Below are 15,534 nucleotides of genomic sequence, written 5' to 3' on the forward strand. Positions count from 1 at the left end.
ACAATAAGCTAAAGCTAATATTAGCCACAATAAGCTAAAGCTAATATTAGCCACATAAGTTAAAGCTAATATTAGCCACAATGAGCTAAGCTATATTAGCCACAATGAGCTAAAGCTAATATTAGCCACAATAAGCTAAAGCTAACATTAGCCACAATAAGCTAAAGCTAATATTAGCCACAATAAGCTAAAGCTAATATTAGCCACAATAAGTTAAAGCTAATATTAGCCACAATAAGCTAAAGCTAATGTTAGCCACAAAGTTTAAAGAAAGTAAATCTCCTTCGTATCTGTGAATGCAAAATGAGGCGAACATCTTAAAACTTTTCTCCAGCTTATTGTTGGGGCTTCTGATCGATGTTCACTATTAACTGTTACCTTGGAAAAGCCCTGCAGAAACCCGCCGCAAAGTACCGTTTTCAACACATCGGAAAACAATTGAGCCGTTTTTCCGCGAACGCGGAAGTTGAAAAAAGCCCACGCCTCACTCGGTCCCTCTGCCGGACAGCAGGTGGCAGCACCGATCCCTCGGTCCTCCTGCTGCCGGAAGTGCAACGGCAGCGAGTGTTTCCGGTGGCAGGAGTGTGTTTTGCTGTGGGTCAGCTCGGTTCGGTCCATCAGGTCGTTCAGGTTCTCCTTCGGTTTGAGTCCATCTCCCCCCCGGCTCTCGGTTCCGGTCCATGCCCGCCTCTGCGCTGATCCGCGGTTCTCTCTCGGTCCTGGTTCCTCATGGCCTCCAGAAGGCCGGACAGCTTCGACGGCTACGGGTTCCGGAGCGACCAGTACGGAGCCGGATACCCGGTCAGCGGGGTCTCCGGGGAGCCGCAGCAGCACCAGTGGGTCACCAGCCGCCGGACATCCCGGGCAGCCGGAACCTCCACCCCGGCGAGCGGACGCCGCTGTACGAGGAGGCCGAGCCGGGCTGCGGCTGGGAGGCTCCGCGAGCCGCGGGCGTTCCTCCAGGTAGGTCGGTGTTCTGGCTGGGGGTCCGTGAACGCATCGTCGTTCACGGACGAACGACGACCGTCTGGACAGAGCCTGTCCAGACGGTCCGACAGGCTCTTTCTTCATCAGTGGGTCGATAATATTATCGTGATAAATCGATTACCGGTGAATGACTGCAATAATCGATCAGAACTTTCTGCACTCCATGAGTTCACATGGATGGGATTATTTGGACTGACGTCTTTTATTGCCTCATGAATATATAATGACTAACAGGATCAAAGAACTTTTATTTAACATTTTACATATATATTATGCAGCAACAGCTGCTCTTGTTGTTAGTGTGAAGGTGAAATTATTGATCATTTATTTGTGGAATGTTCTCACGCTGCAATATTTTGGTCGGATTTGCAAAAACTCCTTTCAGAAAAAAATGGAAAAAATATTGTTATCAAATTTACATACTTAACTCATCTTTAACAATTCAACATTTTTTAGATGAAATATGTGCAGTGAATTTTATTATAATCCTAGCAAAATATTATGTCCACAAGATAAAATGGGATGAAAAACTTCCCTCTTAAAAATATTTATTGCCTCTGTTGAAAAACTTAACTTTAATAATAAGAAACTGGTAAAAACTCTGATCCAAAAATTTAACTTCAGATCCCTGTTATTTTTTTCTTTTCTTTACCTTTATTATTCTATTTGTTGTAATATACCTTTCTTCATATGTATTTGAATATATTTTTGACACATCGTTATATTTTACCAATGTAAATATATTTATTTAACTTTTGTCTTTCTAGACCCTTAATATCAGTAATTATTCTTTATTTGTTTTTATTGTAATATTTTAATATTTGTCTTTGAGTTAACATGTTCAAGAAAACCAGTGAGAGCTGTGACATCATCGCGATGACATCATGTTGGTTTCTCCACTGTGTGTTTCAGAGCAGCTGAACCGGTTCGCCGGCTTCGGGATCGGACTGGTCAGGTCAGAGTTCATCTGCTTCCATTGGTCTCTGTTTTTAGTCCAGAGTGGGAGTCCTGTCCATAGACCAGCTGCGGTGGCTCAAAAGTTCTGGTTCTGGTGGTTGTGTAGGTCCATCAGAACATTGAGTCCTTATTTTACCGGACCCGTTGTGGATCAGAACCAGATCTGAGGAACCGCTGACCCGGTGTCTCTGTGTCTCTGTCAGCAGTCTGTTCACGGAGAACGTCTTGGCCCATCCCTGCATCGTGTTTCCGGCGCCAGTGCCAGGTATGACCAGCAGCACCTCAGGTCACATGGTGTCTGTGCTTAGCTCTGATTGGCTGTCTGTCCCAGGTCAACTACCACGGCCACTGCTACCACCTGACCCCGTTCAGCGCCGTCGGCGTCATGTACGCCATCACCAAGGCCCAGGTGAGCTGATCTGCTTCCTGTTTGGTGGCAGAGGGACCATGTGACCAATCACAGGCTTGCTCTGTCTGCAGGGGCTGAAGGCTCTGTGGAAGGGCATGGGCAGCACCTTCATCGTCCACGGCATCACCCTGGGCGCCGAGGGCGTCATCAGCGAGTTCACACCGTTACCACGGTAACCGCCCAGCCACCAAGCGCTGCTGAGGTTCTGCTAAGGTTCTGGTTCTGATTCTGCTCCTCTGCTCCTGCAGGGAGCTTCCTCACAGCTGGAGCTGGAAGGAGCTGGCCGGACACCTGCTGCTCAAAGGGTCGGTACTGCCGGGTCGGGAGGTTCTGCCGGGCCAGACCGGGGTACTAAACTGGTGCCAGTCGTTAACTCCGCACTGAGCTCCAGCAGCCAATTAAATTGCTCGTAGCACCTGATTGGTCATCTCGGTCAGAGGGAAACTGAAGTCCTGTAGCAGTCTGTAAACGGATCCTCTGATTGAAGACGCAGAAGCTCGTCTTTCACTGTACACAAATTGGTCAGCGTTCCGTTTAGATCTGGTACCGGTTCTGACCCGGCCCGCTTCCCGGGTGCAGCCTGCTTCAGAAGTGTTTGGTTGAGAAATTTGTCGTCTGTGTCACTGAGCTAACCTGACTGTGTTAGCTCACAGGTTACACAGACAGGTTAGCTCACTGACAGTCGGGTCAGTGAGCTAACCCGACTGTGTCACTGAGCTAACCCGACTATGTCACTGAGCTAGCCTGTCTGTGTCACTGAGCTAACCTGACTGTGTCAGTGAGCTAACCCGACTGTGTCACTGAGCTAGCCTGTCTGTGTCACTGAGCTAACCTGACTGTGTCACTGAGCTAACCCGACTGTGTCACTGAGCTAACCCGACTGCGTTAGCTCACAGGTTACACAAACAGGTTAGCTCACTGACAGTCGGGTCACTGAGCTAACCCGACTGTGTCAGTGAGCTAACCCGACTGTGTCACTGAGCTAGCCTGTCTGTGTCACTGAGCTAACCTGACTGTGTCACTGAGCTAACCCGACTGTGTCACTGAGCTAACCTGACTGCGTTAGCTCACAGGTTACACAAACAGGTTAGCTCACTGACAGTCGGGTCACTGAGCTAACCCGACTGTGTCACTGAGCTAACCCGACTGTGTCACTGAGCTAACCCGACTGTGTCACTGAGCTAACCCGACTGTGTCACTGAGCTAACCCGACTGTGTCACTGAGACCCGACTGTGTCACTGAGCTAGCCTGAGTGTGTCACTGAGCTAGCTTGACTGTGTCACTGAGCTAGCCTGACTGTGTCACTGAGCTAACCTCACTGTGTCACTGAGCTAGCCTGACTGTGTCACTGAGCTAGCCTGTCTGTGTCACTGAGCTAACCTGACTGTGTCACTGAGCTAGCCTGATTGTGTCACTGAGCTAGCCTGACTGTGTCACTGAGCTAACCTCACTGTCACTGAACTAGCCCGACTGTGTCACTGAGCTAACCCGACTGTGTCCCACAGGCTAACCGCTGTGGTGGCGCTACCGTTCTACTGCGCGCTAGCCTCATCGAGACCGTCCAGGTGAGTCCTTACCTGACCCCAAGCGTCACCCAGGAGACCAACGCTTCAGTTTCTGTACCAGCGGGTGGCCAAAATGTAACGGGTTGTTCGGTCCTCTGACCTCTGACCCCCTACTGACCTCTGTCCCCAGAGTGAGATTGTCCGGGACGAGTCGTCATCTGGTCTGCTGGACTGCGTCCGTGAGGGTCTGACGCGGCTGCTGGGCGTCGGCGCCCCTCACAGCCGCCGCCTGCTTCCTCTCAGCTACCTGCTGCTTCCTGTGGCCGCCCACGCCATCCTGCGCTACGCGGTGGCGGCCTCCGTCCAGCGGGCGGTGCTGTGGCTGCACCAGCGCGGCGGGAAGCGGCGCCCGGTCCCGTCCGACCCCCTGGACGCCTACTTCCCAGAGCTGGCGGCGGCGTGGGCGGGGTCTCTGGCGGCGGACGTGCTGCTGTTCCCCCTGGAGACGGCGCTGCACCGCCTCAGCCTGCAGGGGACACGCACCATCATCGACGCCACAGACGGGGCGGAGGTGGCGGGGAGCGGCGGCAGCCCGCTGGTGCTGCCGGTCAACACGCAGTACGACGGCCTGGCGGACTGCCTGCACGCCATCCGGAGGAAGGAAGGCGCCGCCGGCTTCTACCGCGGCTTCGGCGCGCTGCTGGCGCAGTACTCGCTGCACGGCGCGCTGCTGGCCGCCGCCAGGACGCTGCTCAGGGTCGTGCTGCTGGACGCCAGGGCCTGCTGAGGCGTCGCCATGGAGACGTCATGACCACAGGACTTTGGTAATTGGCTGATAAGCTGCAGACTGAAGGTCGATGGGGTGACTGCTTACATCATTTCCACATCCTCTCCTCTGATCGACTTAGATTCTGTCTTCCTATTGGCTGCTGGAAAACAAACGTGATGTAAACAAGCGATCCGCCCAGCAGATTCTGTGTATAAAAGTGTAAAAAATGAAACGTTGTCTGTGAAAATGTAGATTCAAATTAAATTATTTGTGATTCGTTGACAAATAAATACTGAATTTTCCTCCTCATAATTGAAAATAAATAAATTGTCAGATGTTAACCTGTGAAACAAACTCTTCTTCTACACATTTACAGTAGAGCATTCTGGGTAAGAATGACTGGGTGGGGGCGGAGCCATCACTCTGATCAACCAATCAGGAGAGCCCAGAGAGTCAGTTGAGACAAGCGACCAATCAGCAGCTGGATGAACCTCCAGGTTTCCTTCATAGCGTTTAGTTGTTATGGTGGTGGTTCACCATGGAGGGCTTTCTGCTACCTGAAGGTCAGAGGTCAGGCCTGGCTCATCAGGGAACTGCAGGTTACCCTTCATACAGGGTTCATACTGGTCATGAAAAACCTGGAAAGTCATGGAATTTGCAAATATGGACAAAAAGTGCATTTTGTTTCTGTGGTTCTCTGGGACTCCCGGAGGACCAGGGAATCTTGTTCCCTCACTGTAACCTGCAGTTATGAGGCAGAATGAATCCTTTCTTACAGCGGCCGCTGCATTTCTGCCTTAATACAAGGTTATGGGAGCTTTTTTCCATGAATGCTAATATGTCTTAGTGAAATTTCTGAAGGTTTATATCTTTTTCTTAAGGCACCAAAAACATGATTTAAACAGAAACTTTCCATAAGTAGAAAAGCAGTAAAACATCCTGATTTGGGCCATTTCTGAGTCATCATTGTAGGGTGATAAATAAAAATTGATAGTTTTATGGTGTCTCTGTTGTGCTGGTTGGTTGAAGGCTCTACAGTGGAGCAGGAAGCCACAAGGTCAGTGTGTCTGTGTTTTGTCCTGCCCGACTGGCTTGTGTCCTCCATCTGATCATCAGACTGTCCATGCCGTTTGTAGCAATGGGCTGGGATTGTGGTGTGTTTGGTGCTGTGCATTTCTGCAGCGTTGCTCTGCTGCTGTTGGTGGCTGCGGCTGGCGGTTGTTACGGCCTCCATCTTGTCCTGACCTGCTGATCCGCTCCCTGCAATGAGATTTTACTTTACCTCAATCCGGTTAATGAGTTTTCTGTTTTAGGCACAAGATTTTTCTGGAGCTGGAGCTCTGGACGTCCTGCTGTCTTATCTTGCCGGTGTTTGTTTGGGGCGCTCTGGATTGAAACTGTTACTGCTTGGAAAGGCCGGTGGACAGGGTGGTGGACGGGTTGGTGGACGGGTTGGACAGAGTGGTGCACGGGTTGGTGGACAGGGTGGTGGACGGGTTGGACAGAGTGGTGGACGGGTTGGTGGACGGGTTGGTGGACGGGGTGGTGAACGGACCGGTGGACAGGGTGGTGGACGGGTTGGTGGACGGGTTGGTGGACAGGGTGGTGGACAGGGTGGTGGACGGGTTGGCGGACAGGGTGGTGGACAGAGTGGTGGACGGGTTGGTGGACAGAGTGGTGGACGGGTTGGTGGACAGGGTGGTGGACGGGTTGGACAGAGTGGTGGACGGGTTGGTGGACAGAATGGTGGACGGGTTGGTGGACAGGGTGGTGAACGGACCGGTGGACAGGGTGGTGGACGGGTTGGTGGACGGGTTGGACAGGGTGGTGGACAGGGTGGTGGACGGGTTGCGGACAGGGTGGTGGACGGGATGGTGGACAGGGTGGTGGACGGGTTGGCGGACAGGGTGGTGGACGGGTTGGTGGACAGGTGGACGGGTTGGCGGACAGGATGGTGGACGGGTTGGCGGACAGGGTGGTGGACAGGATGGTGGACGGGTTGGTGGACAGGGTGGTGGACGGGTTGGTGGACAGAGTGGTGGACAGAGTGGTGGACGGGTTGGTGGACAGGGTGGTGGACAGAGTGGTGGACAGAGTGGTGGACGGGTTGGTGGACAGGGTGGTGGACAGGGTGGTGGACTGGTTGGTGGACAGGGTGGTGGACGGGTTGGTGGACAGAGTGGTGGACGGGTTGGTGACAGGGTGGTGACGGGTTGGTGGACGGGTTGGTGGACAGAGTGGTGGACGGGTTGGTGGACAGGGTGGTGGACAGAGTGGTGGACGGGTTGGTGGACAGAGTGGTGGACGGGTTGGTGGACAGGGTGGTGGACGGGTTGGTGGACGGGTTGGTGGACAGGGTGGTGGACGGGTTGGTGGACAGGGTGGTGGACGGGTTGGTGGACAGGGTGGTGGACAGAGTGGTGGACGGGGTGTGAACGGACCGGGGGACAGGGTGGTGGACGGGTTGGCGGACAGGATGGTGGACGGGTTGGTGGACGGGTTGGTGGACGGGGTGGTGGACAGGATGGTGGACGGGTTGGCGGACAGGGTGGTGGACAGGATGGTGGACAGAGTGGTGGACGGGTTGGTGGACGGGGTGGTGAACGGACCGGTGGACAGGGTGGTGGACGGGTTGGTGGACGGGTTGGTGGACAGGGTGGTGGACAGGGTGGTGGACGGGTTGGCGGACAGGGTGGTGGACGGGATGGTGGACAGGGTGGTGGACAGAGTGGTGGACGGGTTGGTGGACAGAGTGGTGACGGGTTGGTGGACAGGGTGGTGGACGGGTTGGACAGAGTGGTGGACGGGTTGGTGGACAGAATGGTGGACGGGTTGGTGGACAGGGTGGTGGACGGGTTGGTGGACGGGGTGGTGAACGGACCAGTGGACAGGGTGGTGGACGGGTTGGTGGACAGGGTGGTGGACGGGATGGTGGACAGGGTGGTGGACGGGTTGGTGGACGGGTTGGTGGACAGGGTGGTGGACAGGGTGGTGGACGGGTTGGCGGACAGGGTGGTGGACGGGATGGTGGACAGGGTGGTGGACATGATGGTGGACAGGGTGGTGGACAGGGTGGTGGACGGGATGGTGGACAGAGTGGTGGACAGGGTGGTGGACGGGTTGGTGGACAGGTGGTGGACGGGTTGGTGGACAGGGTGGTGGACGGGTTGGTGGACAGGGTGGTGGACAGGGTGGTGGACGGGTTGGTGGACAGGGTGGTGGACGGGATGGTGGACAGAGTGGTGGACAGGGTGGTGGACGGGTTGGTGGACAGGGTGGTGGACAGGGTGGTGGACGGGTTGGTGGACAGGGTGGTGGACGGGTTGGTGGACAGGGTGGTGGACGGTTGGTGGACAGAGTGGTGGACGGGTTGGTGGACAGGGTGGTGGACGGGTTGGTGGACAGAGTGGTGGACGGGTTGGTGGACAGGGTGGTGGACTGGTTGGTGGACGGGTTGGTGGACAGAGTGGTGGACGGGTTGGTGGACAGGGTGGTGGACGGGTTGGTGGACGGGGTGGTGAACGGGTTGGTGGACAGAGTGGTGGACGGGTTGGTGGACAGGGTGGTGGACGGGTTGGTGGACAGAATGGTGGACGGGTTGGTGGACAGAGTGGTGGACGGGTTGGTGGACAGGGTGGTGGACAGGGTGGTGGACTGGTTGGTGGACGGGTTGGTGGACAGAGTGGTGGACGGGTTGGTGGACAGGGTGGTGGACGGGTTGGTGGACGGGGTGGTGAACGGACCGGTGGACAGGGTGGTGGACGGGTTGGTGGACAGAGTGGTGGACAGGGTGGTGGACGGGTTGGTGGACAGGGTGGTGGACAGGGTGGTGGACGGGTTGGTGGACAGGGTGGTGGACGGGTTGGTGGACAGGGTGGTGGACGGGTTGGTGGACAGAGTGGTGGACGGGTTGGTGGACAGGGTGGTGGACGGGTTGGTGGACAGAGTGGTGGACGGGTTGGTGGACAGGGTGGTGGACTGGTTGGTGGACGGGTTGGTGGACAGAGTGGTGGACGGGTTGGTGGACAGGGTGGTGGACGGGTTGGTGGACGGGGTGGTGAACGGGTTGGTGGACAGAGTGGTGGACGGGTTGGTGGACAGGGTGGTGGACGGGTTGGTGGACAGAATGGTGGACGGGTTGGTGGACAGAGTGGTGGACGGGTTGGTGGACAGGGTGGTGGACAGGGTGGTGGACTGGTTGGTGGACGGGTTGGTGGACAGAGTGGTGGACGGGTTGGTGGACAGGGTGGTGGACGGGTTGGTGGACGGGGTGGTGAACAGACCGGTGGACAGGGTGGTGGACGGGTTGGTGGACAGGGTGGTGGACAGGGTGGTGGACAGGGTGGTGGACGGGTTGGCGGACAGGGTGGTGGACGGGATGGTGGACAGGGTGGTGGACAGAGTGGTGGACGGGTTGGTGGACAGAGTGGTGGACGGGTTGGTGGACAGGGTGGTGGACGGGTTGGACAGAGTGGTGGACGGGTTGGTGGACAGAATGGTGGACGGGTTGGTGGACAGGGTGGTGGACGGGTTGGTGGACGGGGTGGTGAACGGACCAGTGGACAGGGTGGTGGACGGGTTGGTGGACGGGTTGGTGGACAGGGTGGTGGACAGGGTGGTGGACGGGTTGGCGGACAGGGTGGTGGACGGGATGGTGGACAGGGTGGTGGACATGATGGTGGACAGGGTGGTGGACAGGGTGGTGGACGGGATGGTGGACAGAGTGGTGGACAGGGTGGTGGACGGGTTGGTGGACAGGGTGGTGGACGGGTTGGTGGACAGGGTGGTGGACGGTTGGTGGACAGGGTGGTGGACAGGGTGGTGGACGGGTTGGTGGACAGGGTGGTGGACGGGATGGTGGACAGAGTGGTGGACAGGGTGGTGGACGGGTTGGTGGACAGGGTGGTGGACAGGGTGGTGGACGGGTTGGTGGACAGGGTGGTGGACGGGTTGGTGGACAGGGTGGACGGGTTGGTGGACAGAGTGGTGGACGGGTTGGTGGACAGGGTGGTGGACGGGTTGGTGGACAGAATGGTGGACGGGTTGGTGGACAGAGTGGTGGACGGGTTGGTGGACAGGGTGGTGGACTGGTTGGTGGACGGGTTGGTGGACAGAGTGGTGGACGGGTTGGTGGACAGGGTGGTGGACGGGTTGGTGGACGGGTGGTGACGGGTTGGTGGACAGAGTGGTGGACGGGTTGGTGGACAGGGTGGTGGACGGGTTGGTGGACAGAATGGTGACGGGTTGGTGGACAGAGTGGTGGACGGGTTGGTGGACAGGTGGTGGACAGGGTGGTGGACTGGTTGGTGGACGGGTTGGTGGACAGAGTGGTGGACGGGTTGGTGGACAGGGTGGTGGACGGGTTGGTGGACGGGGTGGTGAACGGACCGGTGGACAGGGTGGTGGACGGGTTGGTGGACAGGGTGGTGGACAGGGTGGTGGACGGGTTGGCGGACAGGGTGGTGGACGGGATGGTGGACAGGGTGGTGGACAGGGTGGTGGACGGGTTGGTGGACAGGTGGTGGACGGGATGGTGGACGGGTTGGTGGACAGGGTGGTGGACGGGTTGGTGGACAGGGTGGTGGACAGGGTGGTGGACGGGATGGTGGACAGAGTGGTGGACAGGGTGGTGGACGGGTTGGTGGACAGGGTGGTGGACAGAGTGGTGGACGGGTTGGTGGACAGGGTGGTGGACGGGTTTGGTGGACAGGGTGGTGGACAGGGTGGTGGACTGGTTGGTGGACGGGTTGGTGGACAGAGTGGTGGACGGGTTGGTGGACAGAGTGGTGGACGGGTTGGTGGACAGGGTGGTGGACAGGGTGGTGGACTGGTTGGTGGACGGGTTGGTGGACAGAGTGGTGGACGGGTTGGTGGACAGGGTGGTGGACGGGTTGGTGGACGGGTTGGTGGACAGGGTGGTGGACGGGTTGGCGGACAGGGTGGTGGACAGGGTGGTGGACGGGTTGGTGGACAGGGTGGTGGACGGGTTGGTGACAGGGTGGTGGACGGGTTGGCGGACAGGGTGGTGGACGGGATGGTGGACAGGATGGTGGACGGGTTGGCGAACAGGGTGGTGGACAGGATGGTGGACGGTTGGCGGCAGGGTGGTGGACAGGATGGTGGACGGGTTGGCGGACAGGGTGGTGACAGAGTGGTGGACAGAATGGTGGACGGGTTGGTGACAGAGTGGTGGACAGAGTGGTGGACAGGGTGGTGGACAGGGTGGTGGACTGGTTGGTGGACAGGGTGGTGGACGGGTTGGTGGACGGGTTGGACAGAGTGGTGGACGGTTGGTGGACAGGGTGGTGGACGGGTTGGTGGACGGGTTGGTGGACAGGGTGGTGGACGGGTTGGTGGACAGGGTGGTGGACAGAGTGGTGGACGGGTTGGTGGACGGGGTGGTGGACGGGGTGGTGAACGGACCGGTGGACAGGGTGGTGGACGGTTGGTGGACGGGTTGGTGGACGGGGTGGTGGACAGATGGTGGACGGGTTGGCGGACAGGGTGGTGGACAGGTTGGTGGACGGGATGGTGGACAGGGTGGTGGACAGGATGGTGGACGGTTGGTGGACAGGTGGTGGACAGGATGGTGGACGGGTTGGCGGACAGGGTGGTGGACAGAGTGGTGGACAGGATGGTGGACGGGTTGGTGGACAGAGTGGTGGACGGGTTGGTGGACAGGGTGGTGGACAGGATGGTGGACGGGTTGGCGGACAGGGTGGTGGACAGAGTGGTGGACAGGATGGTGGACGGGTTGGTGGACAGAGTGGTGGACGGGTTGGTGGACAGGGTGGTGGACGGGTTGGTGGACAGAGTGGTGGACAGTGGTGGACGGGTTGGTGGACAGGGTGGTGGACAGAGTGGTGGACAGAGTGGTGGACGGGTTGGTGGACAGGGTGGTGGACAGAGTGGTGGACGGGTTGGTGGACAGGGTGGTGGACAGGGTGGTGGACTGGTTGGTGGACAGGGTGGTGGACGGGTTGGTGGACAGAGTGGTGGACGGGTTGGTGGACAGGGTGGTGGACGGTTGGTGGACAGGGTGGTGAACGGACCAGTGGACAGGGTGGTGGACGGGTTGGTGGACGGGTTGGTGGACAGGGTGGTGGACAGGGTGGTGGACGGGTTGGCGGACAGGGTGGTGGACGGGATGGTGGACAGGGTGGTGGACATGATGGTGGACAGGGTGGGTGGACAGGGTGGTGGACGGGATGGTGGACAGAGTGGTGGACAGGGTGGTGGACGGGTTGGTGGACAGGGTGGTGGACGGGTTGGTGGACAGGGTGGTGGACAGGGTGGTGGACGGGTTGGTGGACGGGATGGTGGACAGAGTGGTGGACAGGGTGGTGGACGGGTTGGTGGACAGGGTGGTGGACGGGTTGGTGGACAGAGTGGTGGACGGGTTGGTGGACAGGGTGGTGGACGGGTTGGTGGACAGAATGGTGGACGGGTTGGTGGACAGAGTGGTGGACGGTTGGTGGACAGGGTGGTGGACAGGGTGGTGGACTGGTTGGTGGACGGGTTGGTGGACAGAGTGGTGGACGGGTTGGTGGACAGGGTGGTGGACGGGTTGGTGGACGGGGTGGTGAACGGGTTGGTGGACAGAGTGGTGGACGGGTTGGTGGACAGGGTGGTGGACGGTTGGTGGACAGAATGGTGGACGGGTTGGTGGACAGAGTGGTGGACGGGTTGGTGGACAGGGTGGTGGACAGGTGGTGGACTGGTTGGTGGACGGGTTGGTGGACAGAGTGGTGGACGGGTTGGTGGACAGGTGGTGGACGGGTTGGTGGACGGGGTGGTGAACGGACCGGTGGACGGGATGGTGGACGGGTTGGTGGACAGGGTGGTGGACGGGTTGGTGGACAGGGTGGTGGACAGGGTGGTGGACGGATGGTGGACAGAGTGGTGGACAGGGTGGTGGACGGGTTGGTGGACAGGGTGGTGGACAGAGTGGTGGACGGTTGGTGGACAGGTGGTGGACGGGTTGGTGGACAGAATGGTGGACGGTTGGTGGACAGAGTGGTGGACGGGTTGGTGGACAGGGTGGTGACAGGGTGGTGGACTGGTTGGTGGACGGGTTGGTGGACAGAGTGGTGGACGGTTGGTGGACAGGGTGGTGGACGGGTTGGTGGACGGGTTGGTGGACAGGGTGGTGGACGGGTTGGTGGACAGGTGGTGGACAGGGTGGACGGGATGGTGGACAGGATGGTGGACGGGTTGGCGACAGGGTGGTGGACAGGATGGTGGACGGGTTGGTGGACAGGGTGGTGGACAGGATGGTGGACGGGTTGGCGGACAGGGTGGTGGACAGGATGGTGGACGGGTTGGCGGACAGGGTGGTGGACAGAATGGTGGACGGGTTGGTGGACAGAGTGGTGGACGGGTTGGTGGACAGGGTGGTGGACAGGGTGGTGGACTGGTTGGTGGACGGGTTGGTGGACAGAGTGGTGGACGGGTTGGTGGACAGGGTGGTGCGGGTTGGTGGACGGGTTGGTGGACAGAGTGGTGGACGGGTTGGTGGACAGGGTGGTGGACGGGTTGGTGGACGGGTTGGTGGACAGGGTGGTGGACGGGTTGGTGGACAGGGTGGTGGACGGGTTGGCGGACAGGGTGTGGACAGGGTGGTGGACGGGTTGGTGGACAGGGTGGTGGACGGGTTGGTGGACAGGGTGGTGGACAGGATGGTGGACGGGTTGGTGGACAGGGTGGTGGACAGGATGGTGGACGGTTGGCGGACAGGGTGGTGGACAGGGTGGTGGACAGGATGGTGGACGGGTTGGTGGACAGGGTGGTGGACAGGATGGTGGACGGGTTGGCGGACAGGGTGGTGGACAGATGGTGGACGGGTTGGCGGACAGGGTGGTGGACAGAGTGGTGGACAGGATGGTGGACGGGTTGGTGGACAGAGTGGTGGACGGGTTGGTGACAGGGTGGTGGACGGGTTGGTGGACAGAGTGGTGGACGGGTGGTGGACAGAATGGTGGACGGGTTGGTGGACAGAGTGGTGGACAGAGTGGTGGACGGTTGGTGGACAGAGTGGTGGACAGAGTGGTGGACAGGGTGGTGGACAGGGTGGTGGACTGGTTGGTGGACAGTGGTGACGGGTTGGTGGACGGGTTGGTGGACAGAGTGGTGGACGGGTTGGTGGACAGGGTGGTGGACGGGTTGGTGGACGGGTTGGTGGACAGGGTGGTGGACGGGTTGGTGGACAGGGTGGTGGACAGAGTGGTGGACGGGTTGGTGGACGGGTGTTGGACGGGGTGGTGAACGGACCGGTGGACAGGGTGGTGGACGGGTTGGTGGACGGGTTGGTGGACGGGGTGGTGGACAGGATGGTGGACGGTTGGCGGACAGGGTGGTGGACAGGTTGGTGGACGGGATGGTGGACAGGGTGGTGGACAGGATGGACGGGTTGGTGGACAGGGTGGTGGACAGGATGGTGGACGGGTTGGCGGACAGGGTGGTGGACAGAGTGGTGGACAGGATGGTGGACGGGTTGGTGGACAGAGTGGTGGACGGGTTGGTGGACAGGGTGGTGGACAGGATGGTGGACGGGTTGGCGGACAGGGTGGTGGACAGAGTGGTGGACAGGATGGTGGACGGGTTGGTGGACAGAGTGGTGGACGGGTTGGTGGACAGGGTGGTGGACGGGTTGGTGGACAGAGTGGTGGACAGAGTGGTGGACGGGTTGGTGGACAGGGTGGTGGACAGAGTGGTGGACAGAGTGGTGGACGGGTTGGTGGACAGGGTGGTGACAGAGTGGTGGACAGAGTGGTGGACGGGTTGGTGGACAGGGTGTGGACAGGGTGGTGGACTGGTTGGTGGACAGGGTGGTGGACGGGTTGGTGGACAGAGTGGTGGACGGGTTGGTGAACAGGGTGGTGGACGGGTTGGTGGACAGGGTGGTGGACAGAGTGGTGGACGGGTTGGTGGACAGAGTGGTGGACGGGTTGGTGGACAGGGTGGTGGACGGGTTGGTGGACGGGTTGGTGACAGGGTGGTGGACAGGGTGGTGGACGGGTTTGGTGGACAGGGTGGTGGACGGGTTGTGTGGACAGGGTGGTGGACGGGTTGGACGGGGTGGTGGACGGGGTGGTGAACGGACCGGTGGACAGGATGGTGGACGGGTTGGCGGACAGGGTGGTGGACAGGATGGTGGACGGGATTGGACAGGGTGGTGGACAGGATGGTGGACGGGATGGTGGACAGGGTGGTGGACAGGATGGTGGACGGGTTGGCGGACAGGGTGGTGGACAGGGTGGTGGACGGGTTGGACAGAGTGGTGGACGGGTTGGTGGACAGGGTGGTGGACGGGTTGGTGGACGGTGAACGGACCGTGGACAGGGTGGTGGACGGGTTGGTGGACGGGTTGGTGGACAGGGTGGTGGACAGGGTGGTGGACGGGTTGGCGGACAGGGTGGTGGACGGGATGGTGGACAGGGTGGTGGACGGGTTGGACAGAGTAGTGGACGGGTTGGTGGACAGAATGGTGGACGGGTTGGTGGCAGGGTGGTGGACGGGTTGGTGGACGGGGTGGTGAACGGACCGGTGGACAGGGTGGTGGACGGGTTGGTGGACGGGTTGGTGGACAGGGTGGTGGACAGGTGGTGGACGGGTTGGTGGACGGGTTGGTGGACAGGGTGGTGGACGGGTTGGTGGACAGGGTGGTGGACAGGGTGGTGGACGGGATGGTGGACAGGATGGGGACGGGTTGGTGGACAGGGTGGTGGACGGGTTGGTGGACAGGGTGGTGGACGGGTTGGTGGACAGGGTGGTGGACGGGATGGTGGACAGAGTGGTGGACAGGGTGGTGGACGGGTTGGTGGACAGGGTGGTGGACAGAGTGGTGGACGGTTGGTGGACAGGGTGGTGGACGGGTTGGAGGACAGGGTGGTGGACGGGTTGGACA

At 59.4% G+C, this 15,534-nt stretch overlaps 1 protein-coding gene across 1 annotated transcript; it reads left to right on the forward strand.

Annotated features, from left to right (window-relative positions):
• The first annotated feature begins 498 nt into the window (after nucleotides 1-498).
• On the forward strand, nucleotides 499-4,969 carry LOC129356214 (mitochondrial outer membrane protein SLC25A46-like). The gene is given in 11 exon segments (XM_055025814.1): nucleotides 499-844; nucleotides 847-963; nucleotides 1,900-1,942; nucleotides 2,151-2,190; nucleotides 2,192-2,209; nucleotides 2,276-2,353; nucleotides 2,425-2,525; nucleotides 2,602-2,658; nucleotides 3,860-3,890; nucleotides 3,893-3,919; nucleotides 4,050-4,969. Coding segments are annotated over 11 exon segments (1,224 nt in total). The 5' UTR covers nucleotides 499-729; the 3' UTR covers nucleotides 4,647-4,969.
• The last annotated feature ends 10,565 nt before the right edge of the window (nucleotides 4,970-15,534 follow it).

This window comes from Poeciliopsis prolifica, unplaced genomic scaffold (genome assembly GCF_027474105.1).
Source record: "Poeciliopsis prolifica strain line A6 unplaced genomic scaffold, Auburn_PproV2 SCAFFOLD160, whole genome shotgun sequence".
Lineage (NCBI taxonomy): Eukaryota > Metazoa > Chordata > Actinopteri > Cyprinodontiformes > Poeciliidae > Poeciliopsis > Poeciliopsis prolifica.